General features: G+C 37.3%; 1 protein-coding gene, 1 long non-coding RNA gene and 1 other non-coding gene across 3 annotated transcripts; all 3 read right to left on the reverse strand.

Moving 5' to 3' along the window:
- Positions 1-1,895: 1,895 nt before the first annotated feature.
- Positions 1,896-1,999, reverse strand: LOC141814092 (small nucleolar RNA SNORD90). The gene has a single exon (XR_012600439.1). It is a non-coding gene; the product is annotated as a small nucleolar RNA SNORD90 (small nucleolar RNA).
- A 1,594-nt stretch (positions 2,000-3,593) lies between these two features.
- LOC141813638 (uncharacterized) lies at positions 3,594-4,378 on the reverse strand. Its single transcript, XM_074701599.1, has one exon. It carries the CDS (start codon positions 4,362-4,364, stop codon positions 3,702-3,704), a length of 663 nt encoding a protein of 220 aa, XP_074557700.1. The 5' UTR covers positions 4,365-4,378; the 3' UTR covers positions 3,594-3,701.
- A 17,107-nt stretch (positions 4,379-21,485) lies between these two features.
- Positions 21,486-23,346, reverse strand: LOC141814028 (uncharacterized). Its single transcript, XR_012600427.1, has 5 exons — positions 23,256-23,346; positions 23,038-23,122; positions 22,920-22,960; positions 21,926-22,052; positions 21,486-21,754 (listed from the first exon to the last, which is right to left on the reverse strand). It is a non-coding gene; the product is annotated as an uncharacterized LOC141814028 (long non-coding RNA).
- Between the last annotated feature and the right edge of the window lie 3,532 nt (positions 23,347-26,878).

Raw genomic sequence — 26,878 nt, forward strand, 5'->3', positions numbered from 1 at the left:
AATTAGTCTTCTTAATCTAATTATTCATGGTAACAACAAAACCTAATCTAAATCATGCCAATTTAATGTCAAAATCAACAGCAACCTAATCCAACTGAATTTCATAATTCGACACATACGAACTTCACATCTTAACCGAATTTAACCTAACCAAGCCATAACACTCGGATCAATCACATGGTAACCCAATGGAACAGAACCTCATAGATCCAAATTCTTAACAAACTATCTCCTAAACTAATCCATAACCATCATAAACAAACCCTAGCAGAACCATAAATCCTATTAAACAGATCAATCAAATACTAACTTTATTTATTTATTGATAACAAACTCATTAATTTAATTAATTAATCACTAATTAAATCATTCATTAACTTAATCAACTATTAATTAAGCGATCCAAAATTAACGAACCTATGGTTATCTTCTTTCTTTTCTCCTATTTCCACGATGGCACCAATGACTCCGTTCCTGGCAGAGGCCGACGGTCGGCTAGTGGAAGGCAGTTGTATCAGGGCATAGAAAACCAGAGGTGTTGTAGCCTTCGTTGGAGCGCCTCTAAGGAATTCCCTCAGTGCAGACAAAGCGCCATCCATCTTGAAGGCGGCTGTTGATCGGAGCTAGGGTTCCACGCGCCATGCTCTTCTTGCTTCTCCGGTGTCCTACGAGCAACGCGAGAGCGGTGCAGCGGCGGCGGTGCTTGCATGGGACGAGGAGGACGGGAAGGCAGGGAATGGCAGCGGTCGTGCAGAGGGGGATCGCAGGGGAAAGTCAGGCAGACGGCGGCGTCAGATCGCGGTAAGCGCGGCGCGAGCAGGGCCGAACAGGGGAAGGAAAAGAATTGCAATTGAGCTCGTCTCTAGAACCCTCGGCCTCGACCCTCTCTTATAGCCTTCGTCGGCACGAGAAAAGCGCCGAAAATTTAGCTATCGACGGCGAGAACAGTGCGGTCATTAGGCGTGGAGGAAGAAGAAGTGCGGGTCATGCGGTTCATGTGGAAAAGGGCGTGCTGGGTTAAGATTGGGGAAGAAGAAGTGGTGGGTCACGTCAAACGGGCTGTTGCGGTTCATGTGGAAAAGGTTTAGTTATAACAAGGAATAAACAGTAACTTTCTGGGTTAAGATTGGGGTTAAACCCACTTAAAACTTAGGAATAATAAGCATTAGCATTCAAATAAATATAATTATAGCTAACCATTGAACTGGTTACTGTAGTATCTCTCCAATTACTTTACACCCACATAAATTATAAACATGCACAAACAACATTAAAAAATTAATCAATAATTAAATTTAATATGCTTAAACAAAAACTAGAAAAGTTGAATCAGTTTCGAACTTGCCACCAGTGACCATTGAACGTGGCAACCACCGATCACGATCAACGGCAACCAGCCAACTACCAGGCAGCCGGTGCGGCCAGCGGTCAGTGCCCTACGACCGCGCCTGTTGGCTGGCGGCTAGCGGGTTGCGGCCGTTGGCCTGGCCCCTCGACCACCAACCTGGCCCAGTGGCCGCAACAGCCACAAGGCCAATGGCGGCATGGCCAGTAGCCACGACCCGCCGCTGACAGGGTCGCGTGGCCAGCGGCTGACGAGTCGCGGGCAACGGCCCGGTGGCGAGAAGTATGATTCGGTCGGCCAACTGAAGGGAGGAAGGAGAGGAAGGAGAAGCATACCTAGCTCTAGACATGAAGAAAGCTTCATTCTTTGGAGATATCTGGCAAAAGCACGGTGACGGCGGTGATTGGCGATGGCGGAGGCATGCTGCGGGAAGAGAAAACGCAAGAAGGGGAAAAGTTGGCAGATCTAGGGTTTATGGGAATTTTGGCAACGAACGATTTTTGTCACAAAATTTGTCGTCAAATTGGAAACGAATTTTAAGTTTTGTCGCCAATTTGGCGACAAAATCTAGATTCGTCACCAAATTGGCGACGAATCCAATTTTCGTCGCTAAATTTTAGCGACGAATCCAATTTTCATCGCTAAATTTTAGTGATAAATCCGATTTTCGTCACCAATTTGGCGATGAAAACCGAAGTCGTAGCTAAATTTTGGCGATGAAAAAATATTTCGTCACAATTTCACGACGAAAAAAAATCATCACAAAATTGAGACAAATAATTATTTCATCGCCAATTTGTGATGAAATATTTTTTTGTCGTAATTTTGTGATAAAAGATTTTTCGCAACGAAATTTGCGATGAATTTGATATGTTGCAAAATTAGCAACAAAGAAAATGTCGTCGAAAAAGTTGTTTCTAAATGACGATGAAAATATTATTCGTCGCAAACTTTGTTGCAAATTTGGGACGAAAAATTTTCATCACTAATTTTCATTCTTAAAAAATTATTTTTTTGTAGTGTAAGGATTACAGAGCAATTACAAGATTGTCATCAAATCTGGTCCTCTTAGATACTCTCTTTTCTCCATATAATATAAAAAAAGGTTGTCGAATTTGGTCTTCTCGTACATTTCATAATGACGCTGTTCTATTTGATGTGGAGATGTTTTTCGACGACTATATAATCTCTAAAAAAAGGTTTATTCCAAGTCTTTTTTTTTCTCTCCTTCATATATTTCTCTTTTTCAGGGAGACTCACCTTCTCTTCTGTGAAATTCTAATTTGAGTGTCGGAGTGATCTGTTGAGATTTCTCGACATCAATCTAACTTTCTATTAAAGTGCATTTCAAGTTCTTTTCTTTTTCTCCGATGAGATCTTTCCAGAGGTCGTACATATCAGATTGTTCGTTGACTAATGACTTGACTATCTATAGTATTTGATCGGAATAAATATACATAGAACACCCGAGAGCTAAAGTAGCCATAAATGAAGGAGTTTTTAGTGGAGACCAAGGGGGAGTTTCTCGAGGAATTGAAGGCCCATGCTTTATCTTGCTTATGCCAAAGGTAATGCCTCCAAAAGAGCCTACTCAACGAGTAACCCCACTCTGCAATCTAGCAAGTGTAACCGGAAGGTAAGCTTGATATCAAGTACACTACTACTGATTAGGATGCTTTGGCCATCAACAGACAACAAGGATTATGCTCTCCCAATTCGCTTTGGATCGTCCCATTCACTTAGTCGAGCTTTGGGATGAAAAGGTAGGGGAGAGTAGATTTCCTTGTCTTCGTGCACGCATCACTTTTCAAATAATTTTCCGATCAACCATTCACAAGAGCCACTACCTCCAATCAATATCAGTTTGTTGAGAAACCATATAAATGTATTATGCAAAGAACAGATCTCCAGATGGCATACTTAATTAAGGTCTTCGGCTAGTTCCCAGACTCGTCTTTTGGGTACATGAAGTAATTTACTAGGGTCCTTGACCATAGTTTGCAGATGTTTGGATAGTACCTTGGAGAAGAGCTTAATTAATGAGCAGATATTCTAGTGCAATAGGCCACGAAAGTTAAATTTATGGATCTCAAGAGGTCATGTTTCACTAGACTTGTCATTTAGCTTCTATCAATCAAAATTAATTAGCTGAAGACAAACCACTACATTCATCCATGGCGCAGCTCGGCTAGCTTGTAATCATAAATATAGTAGTCACCAGTGTTTCGCTATTATATATATATTATATATAAAGGAGTACTATTAATATTGATTGTTGAAAATATAAATATGAAATAGCAGAGTTCAAAATACATATTTAGATTTCAGTTTATTTCATATATAATTATTATTATATTTAATTAGCCGGACATTGGTAATCAGAGGGGACGTGCTTGCCGCAATCTGCCAGCACCTCAAGCGCGATGGGGAGCAGCAGGTTGATGCCCAAGGCCTTCGCCTTGATGGTGGTGCAGAGGCACAGTGCTGCATCGAGGTCGGCAATCCCTTCCAGCACCGGGCAACACTCACTCCTCACGTCCCCGCCAATGATCACGTGGACCAGCCCCCCGAGCAAGTCAACACACGCGTCGAGCTTCAGGGTGTCGATGGGGCACGACGATGTCCGCGGCGGTGGAGGGGGGCACGGCACCGCGCTAGGCGGTGGAGTGCTTGACGGGGCCTTTGGAGGCGGTGGCGGTGATATTGATGGCAGAGGAGGGCTTGGAGTTGCCTTCGGCGGCGGTGGTGATGGTACCGATGGCGGAGGAGGGCTTGGAGTTGCCTTCGGTGGTGGCGGAGGGCTTGGGCTCTTCTTTGGAGGAGGAGGGGCAGGTGTGCTCTTTGGAGGCGGTGGAGGGCACGGTATTGTAGCTGGCGGTGGCGGAGGAGGAGTCTTCTTGGGAGGCGGCGGCGGAGGAGAAGTTGGAGTAGGGCAGTAAGGGCAACCAAGGGAAGGAAGCAAAAGTGTTGCGAGGTTTATCAACACCAACAAAAGACCAACTGAAGCATGCTTCCTCATGGTGATGAGCAGCTACAAGGTTCAATGCACTGAAGAGTGGAGAGTAATACGATTTATATAGAAATTAGATGTGCTCAATTTCTTCAAATTCTTATTTGCCAAACTGAAGAGCCCACCACTACATCCCTTCCAATTTCTTTGACTTCGTTGTCATGTCCAGCGACCATACTGGGGAAAAATGATCATAAAACATGACCACTACACTACATCCCTTTCAATTTCTTTGACTTCGTTATCATGTCCAGCGACCATACAAACATGATTAACGAAAGATCGGATGAATTTTTTAGAAAATAAAAATTTAAATTTTAAAATTATTTATGTTAGTTAATTTATATTGATGGTCAGTAGAAATTTTTATAGGATCGAATCGATCGTATTTAAGATTAATTAAAATTAATCGGATAAAAAAATTAAATACGTGGATTATAAAAAATATATAAAATAAAAAATGATTAACTATATATTTTGAAGGATAATTAATCAGTGATGCATGCATCTTTGAATTTGCAGTAATGCATGCGATCTTTGAATCTGTCATCGGATCTCTTTGAAGGGGACCAAAAGGAGGATTAATCAGATCATATCATTCCTTAAGCCAAAAGACTAGCGACAGTAATATCAATCTCCGATCACTTCATTCACTCTGTTGGTTAGTGCCGACATCAACTCATTACTGTATTCACAAAAAACATAAATTTTCTGTGTTACACATGAATGGCTGGTCTCTGTCATTTTGTTCTTTTCTATTGTTGTCAACCTTCTTTGTCTCTATATCTTATACCAGCTGCGGGGGTGAAGCTTCATTTATGCACTAATGGGGCTTTTGTTGTTTTGCTTCAAGTTGTATGAAGAATAATAATATTATTTCTTGGGTTTCACAATTACGGCAAGAGTTCTTCCAGCTAATAATATATGCATGCACTCTTAGCTGGCCCTAAATGTCTTACTTGAGAAAATTCTGGTTCGGAACATCGATCGGCCAGATATGAGTTTGTATATACTGTCTTCCGTCGTGTGTACTTGGAAGGCACATAGTTAAGATGAAAACAAAGAAATGATGCGTGATTCAAGGTGGAAATCATGCAGTGCATGTTTGAATTGTTCATGGAGTTAATTTCATGTGAAGTTAGAATTAGCTTCTATCGAGAGTGCCGTGGCCTGATTTGTGGTCCTTGACATAAATGGACTTAGTTGCTTTTTGAGAAGCAAGTTGATGGTGTCATGGTTAAAAGGTTTAGATTGTGATGCAGGTAAAAGAAAAAGGGAGATTGGGTTTCAGTTTCTGCTGCAGCAGGAAAGAAGGCACGTCTCAAAACTAAATGAAGAGAAGGATTCCAAAGATAACCAAAAGAATATCTCCTCGACGACAGTCTCTGTCTGTTTCCAAATTCAGAATTTACCTGAACAAAATCAGGAGTTAAAAGAGGACTCACTAGTGAACCCAACATTCAGTCGATAGATTGGATTGGGCAAACAATGAAGGAAGGATGGGTCGAGCGGTACACAAGGTTGGATGGACTGAGCACCTAAAGGATTGGACGAGCCAAGCAAACAGTGAACGGAGTGGGTTATAGACGACCCAAGCAAATTAATCATGCAATCCAACTGAATTAGTAAAGCTAGTTAGGCTGTCAAACAGATTGAGTGAGCCAATAACTTGATTAGACCAAACAATATGAATGGACAACTCGGGCAAGTTGAACAAGCTAGCAGTGGGGGAGGCAGGGCTGATGTCAGAGGTTGTGTTTGGCTCGACAGCTAAATAGGTTGATCGGGCACATCCAATTGACGCCGCTAGTTGGATTGAACAAATCGAATGGACAAGAAAGAGTCGGGCAGATCAAGTGAATAGGAAGGAGAATTGAGTAATTTAAACATGCGCAATAGGTAGAGTAATGTAGAATGATTAGGCATTTAAAAGGGCATAATGCCGAGACAATCTAAGTGAACCAAACACGTTGCACAAGTTAAGTTAGACACACAAGACGGATTAAATTGGATGAGTCAGATGAACTAGGCTAACTAATCATTCCAAAGGAACTAAATGGGTTGGTTACATGGATAAAAAAAAGTCAAACTGATTAGATGTACCAATAGGCCAACCCTATCAACTGATTAATGAGAAATAAGTCGATCAAACGGAATGTGTAAGATAAACAAGTTGGAAAATTTTTAAAGAATCGAGATGGACCAAAAGAGTTGGACAAGTCAAATGGACTACCGGAGACAAACCTAGAGAACCTAATGTGTCAAACAAAGAATGACAAATAAGTTGTACAATGGGTATGAAAACTAGAGCGGTAAATAAGTTGAGTCGAGTTGAGCCAAATTTTATGGTATTCAAATTTATTTGATAAGGTAATCCAATCAAACCAAGTTGAACATAAAATGAACCAAATTTTTTAAATGATTGTAACTTGATTTATTTTTATGAGTTTGAGTTTGGTTTAAGCTTGACTTGAACTTGGTCCGTTTAGATATTATCAAACTCTCAATTCAAACTTATTAGATTATTTGAGCTTTTACATTTTAACCTTTATTTTATTTTTTTTTAAAAACTGTTTAATGGCAAATATTTAAAAAATCACTTAACCACATATCTTAACTTTGAGGTTACTCTCTCCCTTTGACATAATAAAAAATAAGTAAGATTTTTAAAATGTTAGGGAGAAAGTTTAAAAAAATATTTTAAGATTTTAAAACAACTAGAAATTTTGCATGAAGGTTTGAAATTTTTTTTAAGATGCAATACTTGCAATAAATAAGAAATAAAACAATACTATTCATAATTAATTGTATTAACAGTAAAGATATTTATAGAATCTAGAGTCTAAGCATGATGACTAAGTTTATAAAATAAAATATATGAAAATAGAATATCTATGAAATTATCCTTGTCAACATGTCTAACTTGTGTTATTAGCTGACTATCAGAAGATAGCAATTTTCACTAAGTTAGTCAAGTTAAGTGTAAGTTTTCAACTAGTCAATTACTATGAAGGAACACTTAACTTGATCTATGTGCATTTATACTTTTAGCCCAGATTTATGGTGATGCACTGACATAAACATATGAATCCATACTTGACCCTAAGCATCTCACACCATTCTAAGTGGCTCAGTACACAAGCAAGTTAATCCTAAAGTGCTTGTGAGATATTGGTTGCCTAAATCTATAGGTTCATGATTTCTATTAAAAGACCTAGGCTAAGTCTATATTTAAATTATTTTTGAAAAAACCTAAGTCATTACTAAGAGTTTTTGAAAAATAGGTTAAAAATATAAGTTTTGAAAAATTTGAAAAACATAAGTTTAAAAAAAAAAAGTTGTTAATAAACATAAGTTTTTTTTAAAAAAAATTACTGAAAAGGACTATTTTTTTTTAAAAATACCAATTCTAGTCTACCTATTTTTCCTATTTGGTTAAGCCTAGAAGGTTTAATTAGGTTTGGTTAAGTTGTTCAATTGGATGAATTTAACAATTAAGTTTAAGATTTTCATGAAGGTTTATTTTGGGTGAGTTGTGTGAGTTTGTTAATTGAAATCAGAGGTAAATTAATTTAGATTTATTAAAGTTTAAGTTAAACTTATTTAAGGTTTTTACATTATTTGATTAAGGTTTAATTAATTAATTTTATTATTATTGAATTAATGTAAGATAGATTAAGTTGAGTTTAATTAAATTTTAAATTTAGTTGGAATAGATTAATTAAATTTATTAAGGTAAATTAAATTAATTTAGTTGAATTAATTAAATCACTATGAATTTTTAGTTATTTTTTTTTGGCGAAAGATTTTAGTTTAGTTAATTGCTTTCGATTTACCTCCTCATAGATTCGTGGGAATTTCAATCCCGTTGGGTGACAGATCTTACCTTTTGCTACAGTGTGAGATGGTTGTTCAATTGTATTCTTGATTATTTTAATTTGGAATTCTAAGACTTGATTGACCTTGAGTTAGATTCAAGTTTAACCATTGATCAATTAAGTATACATTTCAAGTTTTAGCTTCCAGGACGTGGCGAAGCACAGAAGCCTTCTTAGGTATCGAAGCAATGATCACTTTCTAAGATAAAGCTAATTCGTGAAATTATATACTTAGTTAATCTAATGAAAACTTTAATCTAACTAGTGTAGGGTTTAACGAGATAGCTTTAGTTGGTTTCACTTAGCTAAGCAGACCAAGTAGGATACTCCTTACCCTACTTGACTACCTATACCAATTTTTCCTAATGTACTATCATCTTGCCTCACACCTTGTACTAGGTTAGGCAAGTGTCAGTCAAGCCTTTATCCTTATCTAGCCTAGGTTCAGTCTAAGTTCAAAACATAAAAAAAATAAAAAATACCACTCAAATTAATTAACTATTATGTTTTTCTATTGGCTCCCTTTGGATCATGGATCATGACCCATATAAGATCTGGTCAGAAAGTGAATTTGATCCTTGGGGATCCAATGTTGATTTAGTTTGACTTGATTAATCAAGCTGGACTTGGGAACCCATGCTTGGACTCGTTGTCGTATTTGTTCGATTTACAAAAGATAAGTACAATTTGAATCATGTTTTAGCCTTATATCAGAGTCTGGACTAGATTGTATACAACCCTTTGAGTTCCAAGTATCATATTGAGGCACTATAGTGGAATCGTCGGCTGTGTGTGTGGATCCTTGGATTAGTCACCTCGTAGAGGTGGATACCAAGTAAATCGAACGGGTTAGCGTTGTGATCTTTTCTTCTTTGTTTCTTTGCTTCCGCTAATATTTTTGCAGGAGAAAAGTCGAAAAATGCTATTCACCCCCCTCTAGCGAACGCACCGATCCTAACAAGTGGTATCAGAGCCTGGTTCCTTTCGGAAGATCCAACGTTCAACCGAAATACAAATGGCGTTTCAAGAGGGATACAGCACCGCACGACCACCGTACTTCGACGGCAACGACTTCGCATATTGGAAAGGTAGAATGGAATATTATTTAATGAACGATATTGAAAATTGGTTTAGCATTGTAGATGGCTTCGAAAAACCGAAGGATGAGTCTGGAAAACCCCTACCTACAACGAATTGGACAAAGGAGATATGCAAAAAGGCTCAAGCAAATGCAAAGGCCACAACCACCTTGCAATGTGGACTCTCCAAAGATCAACTGAGCAAGGTTGGACCTTTCAATTCGGCCAAGGAACTCTGGGAGAAACTCATTGAACTCAACGAGGGTTCAAGTGAATCTAGAAGAGCAAAGAAGGATCTTCTAGTTGGACAACTCCAAACTTTCACCATGAGGCAAAATGAGACCGTGAGTCAAATGCATGGACGATTCAAAGAGGTTGTAAACGGTCTACATGTGATAGGTGAGAAATTGGACAACCGGGACTTAGTGAGGTACGTGCTACAAGCCTTCCCCCGAACCACTTTATGGGCATCAATGGTCGATGCTTATAAAGTATCGAGGGATCTTTCAGTTGTAAAGCTAGATGAATTGTTTTGCGAATTTGAACTTCATGAACAAGCTAACTTGTCTTCGAAGGAGAAAGGTATTGCTTTATTTGTAGAAAAGAAGGAGAAAAAGAAGAAGAAGGAGAAGGAGTCCTCATCCGAATCCGAACAAGAGACATCTGATAGTGATGAGGAGATGTCTCCCAAGCAAGTGGCACATTATGTGAAAAAGATGATGGGAAGATCAAGAAGGTTCACACAAAGGAATGTGAAAAAGATGTTCACTCCACCATCCCAAGGTAAAAGTCAAAGTTCTAATTTCAATCCTAACGTGACTTGTTTTGAGTGCAACAAAAAGGGGCACATCAAGCCAAATTGCCCAAAGCTAAAGAAGAAGGAGGAGTTCAAGAAGAAGGATAAGAAGAAGAAGGAAGTCATGGTGGCTCAAGCTTCGTGGGATTCCTCAAGTAGCGAGTCATCCGATGACGAGGAGGAATTGTGCCACATAACCCGACACATGGCTCTTATGGCAAAAGGAAGTGACAATGATACATCAAGTGAGGAAGAGCATTCAAGTGACGATGAATCCTCATCTAGCGAGGAAGAGGTAATGGACAAGGTAAAACAAAGATTTCTTTATCGCACTATTGCTTATCTTAAGAATGCGCTAGTTAAGTCAAAGACAAAGGTCAAGGCACTAAAAGAAGCACTTAGGAACACAAGGAATATTTGTGATCATGTTGACCTAGGAGATGAAAATGAAAAACTGAAAAATGAGATTGTTGACTTGAGGAAATGCTTAGAAAAATTCACACTAGGATCAAAAAATCTTGATATGGTGCTACACAGTCAAAGGGCAGTGTATAACAAGGCAGGAATAGGATATAAACCTAAGGAAGCTTCTTACATTTCTCTAGTTGGAAGGCAAGGGCCACTTAGTCAACAAACATCAAAGGGCAAATCTAGACTAGCTTGGGTTCCCAAGAAATACTTAGAAAACATTAGTGAATCTAGCTTTTGGGTACCTAAAAGTGATGTGTTTTATGTTGTCTAGGTGAGAGAAAAGAAGGACACAAACATGTGGATTATGGACAGCGGGTGTTCAAGCCACATGACGGGGGATGTAAGTAAATTTACAAAGTTGAAATACATGAAGAGAGGAAAGGTGTCTTTTGGAAATAGTGGGAAACTCAAAATTATAGGAAGAGGAACAATTGAGGTTTCATCCACAATTACCATTCACAAGGTGCTCTTAGTCAAAGGTATGGAGTTCAATTTGCTTAGTGTGAGTCAACTATGTGATTCAGGCTATCAAGTTGAGTTCCACTCCAATAAATGCTTGGTTAGGAAAATTGACTTGAAAAATGTTATCCTAGAAGGGTATAGAAATCAAAATCTTTACTTTATGGATTTATCTTGTGCTACTAACCCTTCTGTTAAGTGTTTCATGTCAAAAGAAGAGGAAAGCTGGCTATGGCACAGAAGACTTGGACATACCAACATGAAGAACATAGCAAGAGTAGCAAAAATGGAGCTTGTGAAGGGACTACCAAAGATCAAGTTTGTCAAGGACAAAATGTGTGATGCATGCCAAGAGGGTAAGCAATTTAAATCATCACACAAAGGTAAAACTCTAACTAGTACTTCCTTACCACTAGAACTTTTGCATTTGGATTTATTTGATTGCCATAGTACACCTTCATTAAATGGTAACAAATATTGCTTGGTTATTGTAGATGATTACTCTAGGTTCACTTGGGTGTATTTCATGAAACATAAGGATGATACCCTAGAATTGTTTGTTGGGTTTAGTAAAAGGGTAGAGAACGAACGAACCTTGAAAATCAATAGGATTAGGAGTGATCATGGTGGAGAGTTTGAAAACTCAAACTTCTCTAAATTCTGTCTAGAAAATGGGTACAAGCATGAATTTTCATGCCCAAGGACTCCTCAACAAAATGGGATTGTTGAAAGGAGAAATAGAGCTTTGCAAGAAGCAGCTAGAACGATGCTAAATGCATATTCACTACCCACCTATCTATGGGCAGAAGCGGTTAACACCGCTTGCTACATACAAAATAGGGTAGTAGTTCATCGGTTCTTGGGTAAAACTCCATTTGAGCTATGGAGTGGAAAAATACCCAAAATCCACTACTTTAGAGTATTTGGATGCAAAGTCTATATCTTGAACACTAAGGATGACCTACGAAAATTCGAGGCAAAAGCGGATGAAGGAATCCTAGTTGGCTACTCATCCACTAGCAAGGGTTATAGGGTTTATAATAAAAGAACTCAAACAATTGAAGAGTCTTCAAATGTTGAGTTTGATGAATCAACCATCACCTACCCCAGAAAATCACCTATTGATGATGACATAAATGAAAGAACACAAGAAATTACAAACGAACTTAAGAATTTGCAATTAGAGAGCAACAATGTAGGGGGAGGAAAGAGATGATGAGCCTCCACATGAAAATAATGAGAGTGAGGAGCCTACAAGACCTAGAAATCTTAGACATCATCAAAATCACCCCATCGATCAAATTGTAGGAGATATTGAACATGGAGTGAGAACTAGATCTCAAGTTAGAAATCAATCTAGTCAAATTGCTTTAATCTCACAATTTGAACCTAAAACAATTGATGAGGCTCTAGGTGATACGGATTGGATATTAGCTATGCAAGAAGAGCTAAATCAATTTGAGAGGAGTGATGTGTGGGAGTTAGTTCCAAGACCTAGTGATAACACAATAATTACAACAAAATGGGTCTTTAGAAACAAACTAGATGACCAAGGCAATGTCACTAGGAATAAGGCTAGACTAGTAGCTAGGGGTTTTAACCAAGTTGAAGGGCTTGACTATGATGAGACCTATGCCCCAGTAGCTAGATTAGAGTCCATACGCATCTTACTAGGATATGCCGCCTATATGGGTTTTAAACTATATCAAATGGATGTAAAATCGGCATTCCTAAATGGTTTCATTAAGGAGGAAGTGTATGTAGAGCAACCTCCTGGATTTGAGAGCTTAGAATACCCAAATCACGTATACAAGCTTAAGAAAGCTTTATATGGGTTGAAACAAGCTCCTAGAGCTTGGTATGAGAGGTTATCAACATTCTTAATCTCTAAAGGATTTAGGAGAGGAGCAATAGATCAAACCTTGTTTATAAAATCAAAGGATAACAACATCTTTGTTGCCCAAGTCTATGTAGACGATATCATCTTTGGGTCAACAAATGATGATTTCCTCCATGAGTTCATTAAACACATGGAAAACGAGTTTGAGATGAGTTTAGTTGGAGAGTTGACCTTCTTCTTAGGACTTCAAGTAAAACAAACAAATGAAGGAACTCATGTATTTCAAACGAAATATGCTAAAGAAATGATAAAGAAATTTGGAATGGAAAATGCAAAATCAATCTCAACTCCTATAGGAACAAATGTCAAATTAGACAATGATGTTGAAGGAAAATTAGTAGATTCCAAACAGTATAGAAGTATGATTGGTAGTTTGCTTTACCTAACCGCTAGTAGACCCGATATTTTATTTGCAGTAGGGATGTGTGCAAGGTATCAATCATGTGCCAAAGAGTCTCACCTTGCCATAGTTAAGAGAATTTTGAGATACATTAAAGGAACCTTAAATGTAGGCCTTTGGTACCCTCGAAACCAAAATTTTGATCTAATAGGGTATACCGACTCAGATTATGCAGGGTGCAAACTAGATAGAAAGAGCACTAGTGGTGGATGCCAATTTCTTGGATCCTCCCTAGTGTGTTGGAGTAGTAGGAAGCAACATTGTGTTGCTTTGTCTACCACTGAAGCAGAATATGTAGCCTTAGGAGGATGTGTAGCTCAATTGTTATGGATGATGCATACACTCGAGGACTATGAGCTTCACTACTCCAAGGTTCAAGTTTTATGTGATAACATAAGCACAATTAATCTAACTAAAAATCCTGTTCATCATTCAAGAACTAAACACATCGAAATAAAACATCACTTTATTAGGGATCATGTTGCAAGAGGAGACATTGAATTAAATTATATTGACTCTAAATCTAATCTTGCTGATATATTCACTAAACCACTACCCGAAGCTGAATTCACAAATCTAAGACGGGGTTTAGGAATGTGCTTTGTTGATTGATGATTGCTAGTTTTGCATGATCCTATGAAAAATACTTTACATCTCACAAGACCATAGGGTGACTTTGGATGTGTATTGGTGATTTGATTGATATGTGAGATGATAGGATGATACTCATGTTTCACAAATGCTCTTTAGCATCTTGATGTGAAACATAAATGGTATCAATTCAATTATATTTTAGACTAACTATGGGAAAGGCAAATGTCTAATTAATGGACATCTTGCTCATAGATCATAGTTGGACATTTTAAAGAATTTAACACCATTTCAATAATTAACTAAGGATAGGGAGACAAGAGACCAGATTTGAAATCATAACAAATCCTAAACTTGATACAAAATGGATGCATTTGTGCCAAAATTCCAAGTTCGTATCAAACCATGGAAACAAGAACAATTTTCACAAAACTATATTTTTCCTAAGTAGAGAATATCAAAACAAACATGTCTGCAAAATTTCAGATTTTTCTGAATTTTGTGGAATTTTTGTCGCATTTCTGAAGTTCGTATCAGAATATGCATGGGCTGATTTTCAGACCATCAGTCGACTGACACAGAATATCAGTCGACTGGTGCAACTCGGCAAACAGTACTAAAGGCATCACTGATCCAGTCGACTGGTGCACTCGACTGATCTTTCTGTGAGTTTTCACAAAAAGCATCAGTCGACTGCAGTCGACTGCTTCACTCGACTGATCTTTCTGTAAGTTTTCACAAAGGGCATCAGTCGACTGCAAATGGCTCAGTCGACTGATATCAGTCGACTGGCAACCCATCAGTCGACTGACGCCGCGATTTCTATATAAGCAATCATAAACGGCGGTCGACTGCTAACCCTAGGGTTGCGTCGTCCCGGCCGTTCTTCGTCTCTCCAAGCCTTCCTCCAGCCTTCTAGAGCCCTAAAACTTCCTCATTTCTCCTTTCCTACAACCTCTACTCATCTTTCAAGCAAAAACTAGGGTTTCATGGCAGACCAACCAAGCCAAAGAAGGTAAATCTCTAAAACAACTCTGTTTAATTCTATTTCTTTAAAATCTATTTCTTTTTGGCCTAACTTGCTTATGTTTTCATGTCCTTGCATCATATATTGCATCAATCTTAGAGTTAGGCAAAAGCATGTAGCCCATAAACCTCCTAGGAAGTCAATTCTACGTAAGACCAAGGATACACCACAATATCCTGATCCTTCCTATTTCCATGGTCGTCCTGAGCCTAGGTTTCATTCAAAAATGGCACAACATCTCTTTGAAACATCCGAATTTCACTTCATGGATTGTCGTTATCTGAATCGACAATTCTTTCAATCAACTACTCCTCATATCTATGAACGTATCTTGTACTACCAACTAGAAAACCTAGTGAATTGCACAAGCAACATCAATTTAGACTTGTGCAAAGAATTTTATGTAAATCTTCGACCAACAGACATAACTGAAAAACATTATGTGTCTACTGCAGCCGGCATGCATATTGAGTTCACACCTGAGTCCATTCGATCTTTTCTTGGCCTTCGTACTTCCTCAAATCCATTTGTATGTTTCCCTGATGTTACTGGTAAAATCACAGGATCCTTCTCAAACGTGACCGTTGAACAAATTCATACATACTACTTCAAGCAACCAAGAAAACCCACTAAGAAAAACTTTCATGCCACAAAAATGTCGGCTGATCATTATGTCTGGTACCGTATCATACTTGACTGCATTTTACCCATAGTGACTCGAGGACGAGCTATGATACGTATACCTCATCTAATCATGATGTATGCCTTAGAGCAGCATCTTGACATTGATATTGCTCTCCACATCTATCACTCTATTCTTTACCACTCCGATTCCACGAATGGCAAGATCTATATGCCTTTCGGTCATATCATTACTCAATTTCTAGCATTCCAGGGGGTTGATATCACAGTGGGAGCCATACGACAATTATCAAAAGACTATGATCAACTTGGTCCTCGTCACCTGAAGCTAGCAAGGATTGTTTATTCCAATGGTGCTATGACTTGGATTCAAAAGGCAGCTCAAGTAAATATTTCTTCTGACATGAGGAAGAAAAAGATGCAAGTGAAGATGAGAGGCTTACCCGTCTGGAGAAGAATGATTTCTGATGTTGACGGGCGAGTGGACAAAGTCTGTCTTGCGGAGATTCGTGTTCTGCGTCAAGAAGTTAGAGCTGTCACACAAAGACAGCAGCCTTGAGTTGATATCGCACAAAGACAGCAGGATTTTGCTTGCACAGCAGCAGTTCATATGTGACATGGTGCAGAAAATGCATATGCATTTTCAGTCTCCTCCGACCTCCTCCACCTAGTGATGATGACATGAGTGACTTGATAATTCTATGGATTTTGTGTAAAACCTTTAAAATTTGCTTATGCTTGGGATGTTAAGAATATTTTGGATGTGCTTAAGGTTTTATGGATATTTTCTTTGAATTCATAATTGTTGATTTTAATCTTTTTTTTAATTTATATATATTGCATGGATTTAGGGGGAGCTTCTTTTTTAAAATGGATTGTCAAAACCAATATATTTAGGGGGAGCATATTGGATTAAAATTATTCGTTAGGATAAAGATAAATTAAAACAATGCTTTGAAAATATCAAGAAATCAACACTCCATACTATTTCTATTATGGAGTCAAACATCCTAGAACCATCAAAGGGTGTAAATATTTACTCATTCCAAATGTTGATACTTAACTCTCTAAAACTCAAAGTTTCATGTTTTTGATACTTGGTATCAAAACGATGTTTTAGTGATGCAAAAATTTTGAAACTAATTTTCTCTCACAGATAATGGGCTAAGAAATTACATTGTCAAATTTTAGAATTTTTGGACGAAAATTGAATTAAATATGAATTTCTAAAGTTGGGCTGAAAAATCAGAACTTTCAGCCATCAGTCGACTGCGACAGATATCAGTCGACTGATATCTCTGTGACACTGTAATTTTGACCTGATTTATAGGAAATTGACCATACCTTGACATCAAATACTTGATGTATGCTCTAAATTCACTCTACTAGTCCAAAGGATTGGTACAAACAACATTTTAATACCCAAAAATATTTTAATACTAATGCAAGTCTCTTAAACAATTGAAATCTTTTGGCACATAGTATCAAAATGATATCTTTGGGATTGAAAATATGTTGAAACCATTTTTCAAAAATTATTTATGGGTCATTAAACCACATTGTCAAATCTCATATTTTTCTGAATTAATATGAATTTGTTATGGCTTTTCGAAGTTGGCACTGTTAATCAGTTTATCAGGCATCAGTCGACTGGTGATAATGGCAGTCGACTGATCTCTCTGTTTCCTGTATTATGCTGATTTTTCAATGAATCTTTGATTCCATCTTGCAATACTTAATATACTCCTTGTTCACTGATGTGCTTGTGTGGTTCATTTTATGTTTTTAGTGCGTGAACAAAGGAGAAGTAAGGATTCAGGGGGAGAAAATTATAACATCTGTCATAATTCATTCCTCTTGAAATGATTGAATACTTATCCATTATTTGCTCTGATATTCCCTATTTCTTTTTGCTGTATGTCAAAAAGGGGGAGAATGAAATGGAAAGTTAGGCTTTAATGATTATTTATTCATGCTAAATGTTTATGCTTACTTGATTAATTCTGATTAAAGCATGATTATGCATGGTGATATTATACATGTTGTATTTAAAGACCTAACTTAAATGATTTTTGCCAAACATCAAAAAGGGGGAGATTGTTGGTGCAATCGTGCCCCAAGTGATTGGATTTTAATGTTTGGCTAAATCAGTTAAGTTAGGCAATGTTTGTTTATCTAACATGTGTGGTCTGAGTCCACAGGAAAGCCCAGGAGTGGAGACCTGGCAATTGGTGAAGTCCCGGAGGCGCGGCCCTCTTGGCAAAGGTGAAGTCCTCTTGGCAAAGGTGAAGTCCCGGAGGCGAGGCCTCTTGGCAAGGATGTCTTAGCACGATGAAGTCGAGGGAAATGTCTCAAGCTAGTGCAAGGAAGAGCACGAGGCTTGTGGAAGACGTTTGAAGGCTTGCATCAAGGCTAAGGGGTGAAGAGAAGCTGAAAAGGGAAGTTTTCAGCTCTGGCAGTCGACTGGCCCTGCCAGCAGTCGACTGGGGTTGATCCGGAGCACACACAGACAAGCACAGAAAAATCAGTCGAGTGGACAGTCGACTGGGACCAGTCGACTGGCCATGGAGCAGTCGACTGATATACTGCCGTTGGGGTGACAACTGGCGAATTAAATGCATATTTAATTCCCGTTGAAGCCCATCAGTCGACTGGCCCTAGGAGCAGTCGACTGGTGCACTGAATTTCATAAAAAGAGCGGTCAACGTCGCAGAGAAAAGAACAACATTCTGACATCTTCTTTACTGCTCTCTGAGATTGTAAAAGCTCTTCTCTTCCTCTCATACTTCATTAAAGATCTTGTACGAGGAAGACATCGTGTTGTGAAGGTTTCTCCGCCTTCGAAGTGTGATTCGAGAAGGAGATTTTTCTCATAGTGGAATCGTCGGCTGTGTGTGTGGATCCTTGGATTAGTCACCTCGTAGAGGTGGATACCAAGTAAATCGAACGGGTTAGCGTTGTGATCTTTTCTTCTTTGTTTCTTTGCTTCCGCTAATATTTTTGCAGGAGAAAAGTCAAAAAACGCTATTCACCCCCCTCTAGCGAACGCACCGATCCTAACATTTGTGGCTTCTCTCAAACTCCGCTTCGGATTCGAATCTGGACTCTGGCTCAGACTTAGTTTCGGACTCTGGCTCGGACTCAGTTTCGACCACATGATCTTGCACTAGTAGTGCTAAAAAGTTCACTTGGGCTTGTTCTTCTTCATCGAAATCTTCTGATGATGACTCATCCCATGTGATTTTCAGTGCTTTCCTTCTTCGTTGGTTTTTATCCTTCTTCTCGTTTGGACATTCTAATTTGTAGTGACCCTTTTTGTTGCAACCGTAGCAAGTTTCTTTAGTCTTCAACTTATTTATTGCTTGGGTCATTTTCTTGATCTCGTGCTTTATGAGTCCTTTCTTCCTTTTGAATAGTTCCCGAACTAGGTTGACTAGTTTGGTGTTAAGTTCTCCGTCATCGTATGAATCCGATTCATCTTTGGATTCGAGCTCCACTCGAGACTTGGACCTTGACTCCTTCTTCTTGTGTTGTCCTGCAATTACGTAATACTTTTCTCGATCGGAGTAGCCTTAGTCTGTTCATGTAACTCAAATTCCATAAAAAGTTCATCTAACTTAATTTTCAAAAGGTCTCGAGAGATCTTATAAACATCGACCATTAATGCCCACAAGGTAGTTCTCGGAAACACTTTCAGTGCATACCTTATCACATCTCGATTTTTAATTGGTTGTCAAATTGCGTGGAGGTCGTTGAAGAGGTCTTGGATTCGGACGTGGAGTTGGCTTGCCGATTCTCCTTCCTGTATTTTGATATTGTATAATTTATTTAAAATCAAGTCTCGTTTACTTACTTTTGTATCGGAGGTTCCTTCGTGCAACTCAATTAGCTTGTCCCACAAGTCCTTTGTGCTGTTGAAGGGTTTTACCTGATTGAGTTCCTCCTTCGTTAGGCCGCACTGGAGGGTATGTATAGCTTTTGCATTGGCCTTAAATTTTCTCTTGGTTTATTAGTCCCACTTGTCACAAGCTAGGGGACTCCTTCGTTGGTAGGGGTAATGTAACTAGTTTGGATGATTATCCATATCTCCATCTGTGTCTTCAAGTGGCATTCCATCTGGCTCTTCCAGTAGCCGAAGTCTTCTTCGGAGAAGAGGGGTGGACAGGCTGTGTTGTAACCTTCTTGATAGGTCATTAAAGCATATCTCTTGCACAGAAAAAAATTAAAAGAGATGTACCAAGACTTAGTCTTGGATTAGTAGTGCAAGAACAAAGAAGCACAAATAACAAAAATAGTTCGAGTGGTATTTGCACCAAATTCGAGCAATTTTGAAAAGAAAAAAACTGACCAAGTTGTTAGAAGAGGTGATTGCACCAATTTAGACTACTAGATCACTTAACAAAGGAAATAAAAAAAATTGCTCAAATGGTAGTTTCATCAATTGAGAGCACATCCGCTCTGATATCAATTGTAAGATTGAAAAGAGCGATAGAGGAGGAGGGGGTTAATAGCGTGCTTTACTTTTTCATTTATTTTTGAAATTTTATTTTAAAAACTTTAGAGTGCACAACAGAAAGTAAAAACAAAACATAAAGTAGGGACTCGTTTATTTTTACTTGGTTCACAGCCTCTAACGACTACTCCAAGGCTCGCAGTCTTTCATTGTTTCCGATAGGCAATTCACTAAAAAAACTTTCTCACAACGAGAAAGAATCTCGTCTTTTACAAGAAAAGGAATGGTAATACATTTACCATTCGTAGAAAAATGAAGCACAAAAAGACATAAATGTAACTACTTATTATCGGCTATAAAAGAGAAGTTGAGCGTGATGTCGGTGTAAGATCTTAGTGTTGTAGCAGCGTCTTGGGAGCATAGAGCATGTGAACAGTGGTTGCAGAATTGTCGTAATTGGTGTGCTGAAGACTCTATTCATGGTTGCTTATATTGAGCAATCTGGATGCTCGGATCCACTTCTGGACACCTCCACATTGGCTATCTGATCCCCTATAATCACTGACTTAAACATCTCCGAGCGTCTAGATTCCTTCCGACTGTCTAAAATGCTAACGTGACGATTATTGGATCAGCCTTGACTCCGCTATGTTTTATCCTTCTCCAAGCGCTTGGATCCCTTCAAGACGCATAGAAGCTGAGATGTCCTAACTAATCGAGATTTACCACCTCATCCGCCTAACTGGCCCGAAGAATCGATATTCGAACGCTCGAATCTGATAAGGGCGCTTGAAATTTGAAATTCTAAATTCTTATTTTCCTACATCACAAAATTAACACAATACAAATATACTATCAAAAATTAAGCTTTGATAGTTTTACAACTGTCTGATCTTGACTTTTAAATTTTTAATAAAATCTTAAATCAGACTGACATCTACTATTCTCTTCAAAGAAACACATCCTCATCTACTCTTTTTAAAAGAATTACTTTTTACAAAACATCCAATCCTCTAGCTCTGTTTGAACTTCTACTCAACATCCAATCCTTTGACTCCTATGATTTCCTTTCGATGTCCAATCCTCGCTCAAATGTCGATCCACTAGACATTCGATCCATTGATCCACCTAGACTTCTTAGCAAGTGTTCTTGATCTACTAAAATTTTTTACTAGAGTTTTTTGCACAATCAAACTGAAATAACTAATTTTTTTAAAAAAATTAAAATTTTAAAAAAAATTAAAATTTTAAATTTAATTGATTTTACCGATATATTCGATTTTATCGAATTCTTGTTCACCTCGAGCCACCAGCATCCACTGAAGAAGCGGATTCTAGATGCATCATCCGACAAGACTTCTCATAATATTTAATTTAAAGCTTCCTTGCTGACATCTGTACCAATTTTTACAATTATGTACAAGATAACCCTGCAAAAAAAAACACAAAATCCACAAATAGCGAATCAAACTACAAGAAGAAACTAAACCATCATAATGCCCACAAATGAGTGGATCCATGGGAAGCAACAAACCCACAAGAAGAATAGCTGCGGAACTCAATGTAACAGTACATCGTTATTTAATAGTTACCAAAACATAACACCAGCTCCTAAAACAAACTAATTCACAGTTCCAGTATGTCACTAGAATATGAACTTGATTCCCCAGTGTTACCTCGCGCATTCGTTTCTTAGTATTAGCCTGTCAAAACATGTTGAAATAGATGAGCAAGAAGTGTTTACATGAGCTTAGGCTTGCTTAATAAATAAGTTTTGCATTCATCATTTGCCTATTTTGATTTATACCGTATAGGTCCAGTGTTGCAGAAAATTATTCCATCATTTCCAGTTAATGTATATAACATGCACTTGCCTGTTGCAAATTTGTGCACCAGTTGCTTCATTATCCCTGCTCGCACCAGTCAACCATCATTAGATATGAAATGAGTTTTTTGAGACATGGAATGCATAGAGACACCTTATCCTTTCAGCAACCTCACCTATAACACATTTTTGTAGACGCAGCGTGCATTTAAGTATCAGATATAAATAATGCTAAAGGCTTATACAATTCAAAACTTTTATAGATTGTGCAACCACATAGTTGACGATGGGGCACCACGAGCTAGGAGGATATAGAACAGGCAGCTAACAGATTAAACATGACATGAAATTCTTACCCATGGTGGATCACAAATCCATCAAGTTGAAAACCAGCAGCAATTCCATTTTATTTCAGAAATTACAAAATTAAGAATAAATCATATGTGCTTAAACAATATCATTACAATTTTCTATTTGGAAGGTATAGAACATTAGAAGAAAAAAAAGGTTTACAACAGCACAAGTGAATATTGAAGTTATCATTCTGGCTTCATATAGTACTTCTATTTTTTATGGGTTTCCTGTTGCACTTCCATTTCAACATTTTCGTCATCTTACATTAAACTTCTATATAATATTTCTTCAGATTGACTCGTAAAAGTTGGCTAACAGAGTTTTATAAATTTTTTTGGCGTACAACAATTACAGAACGTTCCTAAATTCATATTAATCTCTAGCAGTGAGGAATAATAGTTCGGCAATACCTAAAATTCTTATAGAAATTGCTTCAAAATTAACTATTTCTTCAACGATTTTTGCAGTTTTATTATAAAATGAAAAAAAATTTGCAGCTTTTCTGCTAAGTTGAATATCATAGATTACATAGAATACTGGAACAACCACATAATTGAATTGCAATACAACCTGGGCACGTTATAATATTAACGTGTTAATGTAATAATTTCTAGTAATAAACTTCCATGCGAACGTTGGTTTTCAGGAAACAAAACGAGTTGAGCTAAAAAAATGTTTAATATACTTACAGTTGACGTGTTCCTTGTCCTCTTGATTGCAGTCATTGCATCTGTAGAGTATCATTATTACTACTGAACTTTTAGGATAAATTGTAATTGAAGATCCATACTTTCAGTTGGAGCACACCTGATATGAGAAGAGGCTTCTCCAACAAATCCCTTTTCTATATCATTCCAGATAGCCCTAAACAAAATTGACCTAAAAACCTAATCTGAGATATAATGAGCAATTAGAAGTTACAGACAACTAAGATTTAGTCATCCAACTAATTGAAGCAAAAAAACAGCAAGGCAACAACAAATAGAAATGTTGAGTACTTATGTAATATAGGTAAAAGAATTTACCATAATGGAATAGCTGCCACAAGTACATGGGATAGCTGCCATAATTTGTGATGCTGAGAATCCACTAATGCAGTCACATATTCAATGATATCCTTTTCCTAATCATAAAAGAGAAAAAACAGTGTTGGACAAGAATTCCAAGACAGCCTCACCAAAAAGAACTGATCAGGAAAGCACAACATGAATGACTACTTGAGGTATCCTAACTTGGAGTCAGGAGCTCATTGATCGATGAAGGAATGCTGCTTATGTTGTATCCACAAAATGTAAATATTAAAGTGGGGGTCGGGTGCAAGATATTTCTTAAAACCAAACAATCAAGTATCTGTTAACTCAATGGAGCACCTTTACTTAAAAAAAACATCATAATTTTAACCAACTGGATAAAAGAATAAAGGATCTGTCAAGACAACGGATACCACCACGAATTCTCTTGCCCTAGAACCCCATAACAAAATGGGATAGTTGAACGTAAAAATCGAACCTTACAAGAAGCCGCCCGAACTATGTTAAATGAATATAGACTTGCTAACAATAAATAAAAGACATAACAAAACAGCGTATGAAATCTTTAATAATAAAATACCAAGTTTAAATTATCTTAAGGTATTTGGATGTAAAGTACATATACTTAACACCAAAGATTACCTAGGAAAATTTACATCCAAAACATGTCCAAGGATTTTTCTAGGTTATTCAACAACAAGTAGGGCATATAGGGTCTATAACAAAGAAACTCTGAAAGTAGAAGAAACAACTAATGTTACTTTTGATGAAGAAACCATACCAATAAGTGAAGTAAATCAAAATGATTATTTCCAAATAAAATTTAATAATCAAGATAATCATATTCAATTTGTTGATCGAGATGACGAAGAACTAAGTATTAGAAATAATAATGAAGATAGGACTGACCCTGACTCAAAATCTAAACGGACCTGAATTAATTCAGACTTCAAGACTTAGAACTAATCACCCACCTGACCAAATCTTGGGTGATCCAACCTTAGGTGTTAGAACCCGATCAGCCTATAGGAACCTAAGTCAAGTAGCCTTAATATCTAAAATTGAACCTAAATCTATAGAAGAAGCGCTACCAGACCCTGATTGGATTATTGCAATGCAGGAAGAACTAGCCCAGTTTGAACGAAACCAGGTATGGGACTTAGTTCCCAAACCTGATAACAAATCAATAATAGAAACTAAATGGGTGTTCCGCAACAAAACTGATGACAAAGGGGAAGTAGTAAGAAACAAGGCAAGACTGGTAGCCAAAGGATTTAGCCAAGTAGAAGGGTTAGATTATGATGAAACCTATGCACCCGTAGCTAGACTTGAATCCATTCGAATGTTGTTAGCCTACGCGGCACATAAAGGATTCAAGCTCTACCAGATGGACGTTAAGTCTGCATTCTTGAACGGGTTCATAAAAGAAGAAGTCTACGTAGGACAACCACCAGGATTTGAAGACAAAGATCATCCTGATTATGTCTTCAAATTAAAGAAAGCTTTATATGGACTTAAACAAGCTCCTAGAGCATGGTATGAAAGGCTTTCAACCTACCTAGTAACCAAAGGTTTTCAACAAGGACAAATTGACCCATCCTTGTTTGTAAAAACTGTAGAAAAAGACTTCTTTATTGCTCAAATCTATGTCGATGACATAATTTTTGGGTCAACCAACTCAAAATACTTAAAAGAGTTTATTAAATTAATGAAGAGTGAATTTGAGATGAGTTGGGTAGGGGAACTACACTTCTTTTTAGGGCTCCAAATAAAACAAACAAAAGATGATAATTATATTTACCAAAGTAAATATGCTAAGGACCTAATTTATAAATTTGGAATGGAAAGTTCAAAAGAAATCAGAACCCCAATAGCAATTAACTCTAATATAGATAGTGACCCAAATGGAAAGCAAGTAGACTTAAAATACTATAGAAGTATAATAGGAAGTCTACTTTACCTAACTGCAAGTCGACCTGATATATTATTTGCAGTAGGTATATGTGCTAGATACCAATCAAATGCTAAAGAGTCACACTTAACTGCAGTTAAGCGAATACTAAGATACATTAAAGGAACAATCAATGTTGGAATGTGGTACCCTAGAAATACCAATTTTGACCTAATTGGATATTCAGACTCAGATTACGCTCGGTTGCAAACTAGACCGCAAAAGTACAAGCGGTGGATGTCAGTTCTTGGGTCCTTGTCTAGTCAGCTGGTGTAGTAGAAAGCAACATTGTGTTGCACTATCTACAACTGAAGCTGAATATATTACCTTAGGTGAATGTGTTGCTCAGTTACTTTGGATGATGCACACATTAACTGATTATAATCTAGAATACAAAAATACAAAGGTATTAATTGATAATATAAGTACAATTAACTTAACTAAAAATCCAGTACATCATTCACGAACTAAACATATAGAAGTAAAACATCACTTTGTACGCGATCATGTCGCTAAGGAAGAAATTGTACTTGACTATGTTGAGTCAAAATCTAACTTAGCTGACATATTTACTAAACCTCTACCAGAGTCCGAGTTTAGCACGTTAAGAAGACGATTAGGATTATGTTTGGTAGAATAGTAAAATATGATTTTCAAAATTCACATGTTTTTAATCTATTATAAATAAGCTTTCAAAATGATTTCAAAATTTTATTTACTTTAGTTTTGAAAAACTTATTTTTAATTTTGTTTTTTAAAAATAAGAAATGGATGTTTTAGCCTTAGACTAGACTCAAACCCCTAGAAAGCATGATCCTATAGATCTAGGTGGACATCTCACAAAGCACACTAGGTAACTTGCTTGTGTTTGTGAAACATAGAACGGTGTGAGATGTATAGGATTCTAGTCTAAGTACAAAGATGCTTAAGTCAGTGCATCGAACCTTACTTAGACTTTAAACAAATATTGATCAAGTTAAGTGTCCCTATGTCCAAATGATTATTGGGATGATACACTTAAACTTGGCTAACTGGGTCAAGCTACTACTTTCTAGTAGTTAGCTAAAACTCAAGTTGGACACGTGCCCCAAGGAGAAATTTTTTTTGTCTAAGTATATATTTTTATTAAAAGCTTGGACTCAAACCCTTAAGGGATATTTTTGATTATGTCAAAGGGGGAGAGATAAAAAGAGTGATTTTTTTCAAGTTAAAAATTGAAGATTTTCAAATTTTTTAAGTTAAAAGATTTGAAATTTTCAAGTTAAAAAAAATATTTTTTTCTAATGTTTTAAGAACTTGAAATAAGAACTTGAAATATTCTCAAAATATCAAGTTCAGGGGGAGTGAATTTTAAAAAATTTAAAAAGCATTAATTCAGGGGGAGACCTGATTAAGGGGGAGGGGGAGTTGAACACTTCATGCATATTTAGTTTTTGTTTAACTTATTGTTTTAAGTTACTTAAATTATTTTAACTTAACTTGAAACCTTAAGTTGCCATAATCAAAAAGGGGGAGATTGTTGGTGCAGGGAGCACCAGACGATCGAACCTTAGTTTTGATAATGACACTAGGTTCAAGTTAAGTGTGTTGTTGAGCTAACTATGTTGATCTAAGTGTGCAGGGAGCACAGGTTTGAGCAAAGTCCTAGTGGAAGCTAGGCACTGGA

The sequence above is a fragment of the Curcuma longa genome, chromosome 20 (assembly GCF_044706935.1).
Source record: "Curcuma longa cultivar G26 ecotype Majalengka, Jawa Barat chromosome 20, ITB_CL_G26_1.1, whole genome shotgun sequence".
Lineage (NCBI taxonomy): Eukaryota > Viridiplantae > Streptophyta > Magnoliopsida > Zingiberales > Zingiberaceae > Curcuma > Curcuma longa.

Coding starts and splice junctions, on each gene's coding strand:
- LOC141813638 (XM_074701599.1), bottom strand. CDS start 4,364: ATGAGGAAGCATGCTTCAGTTGGTCTTTTGTTGGTGTTGATAAACCTC.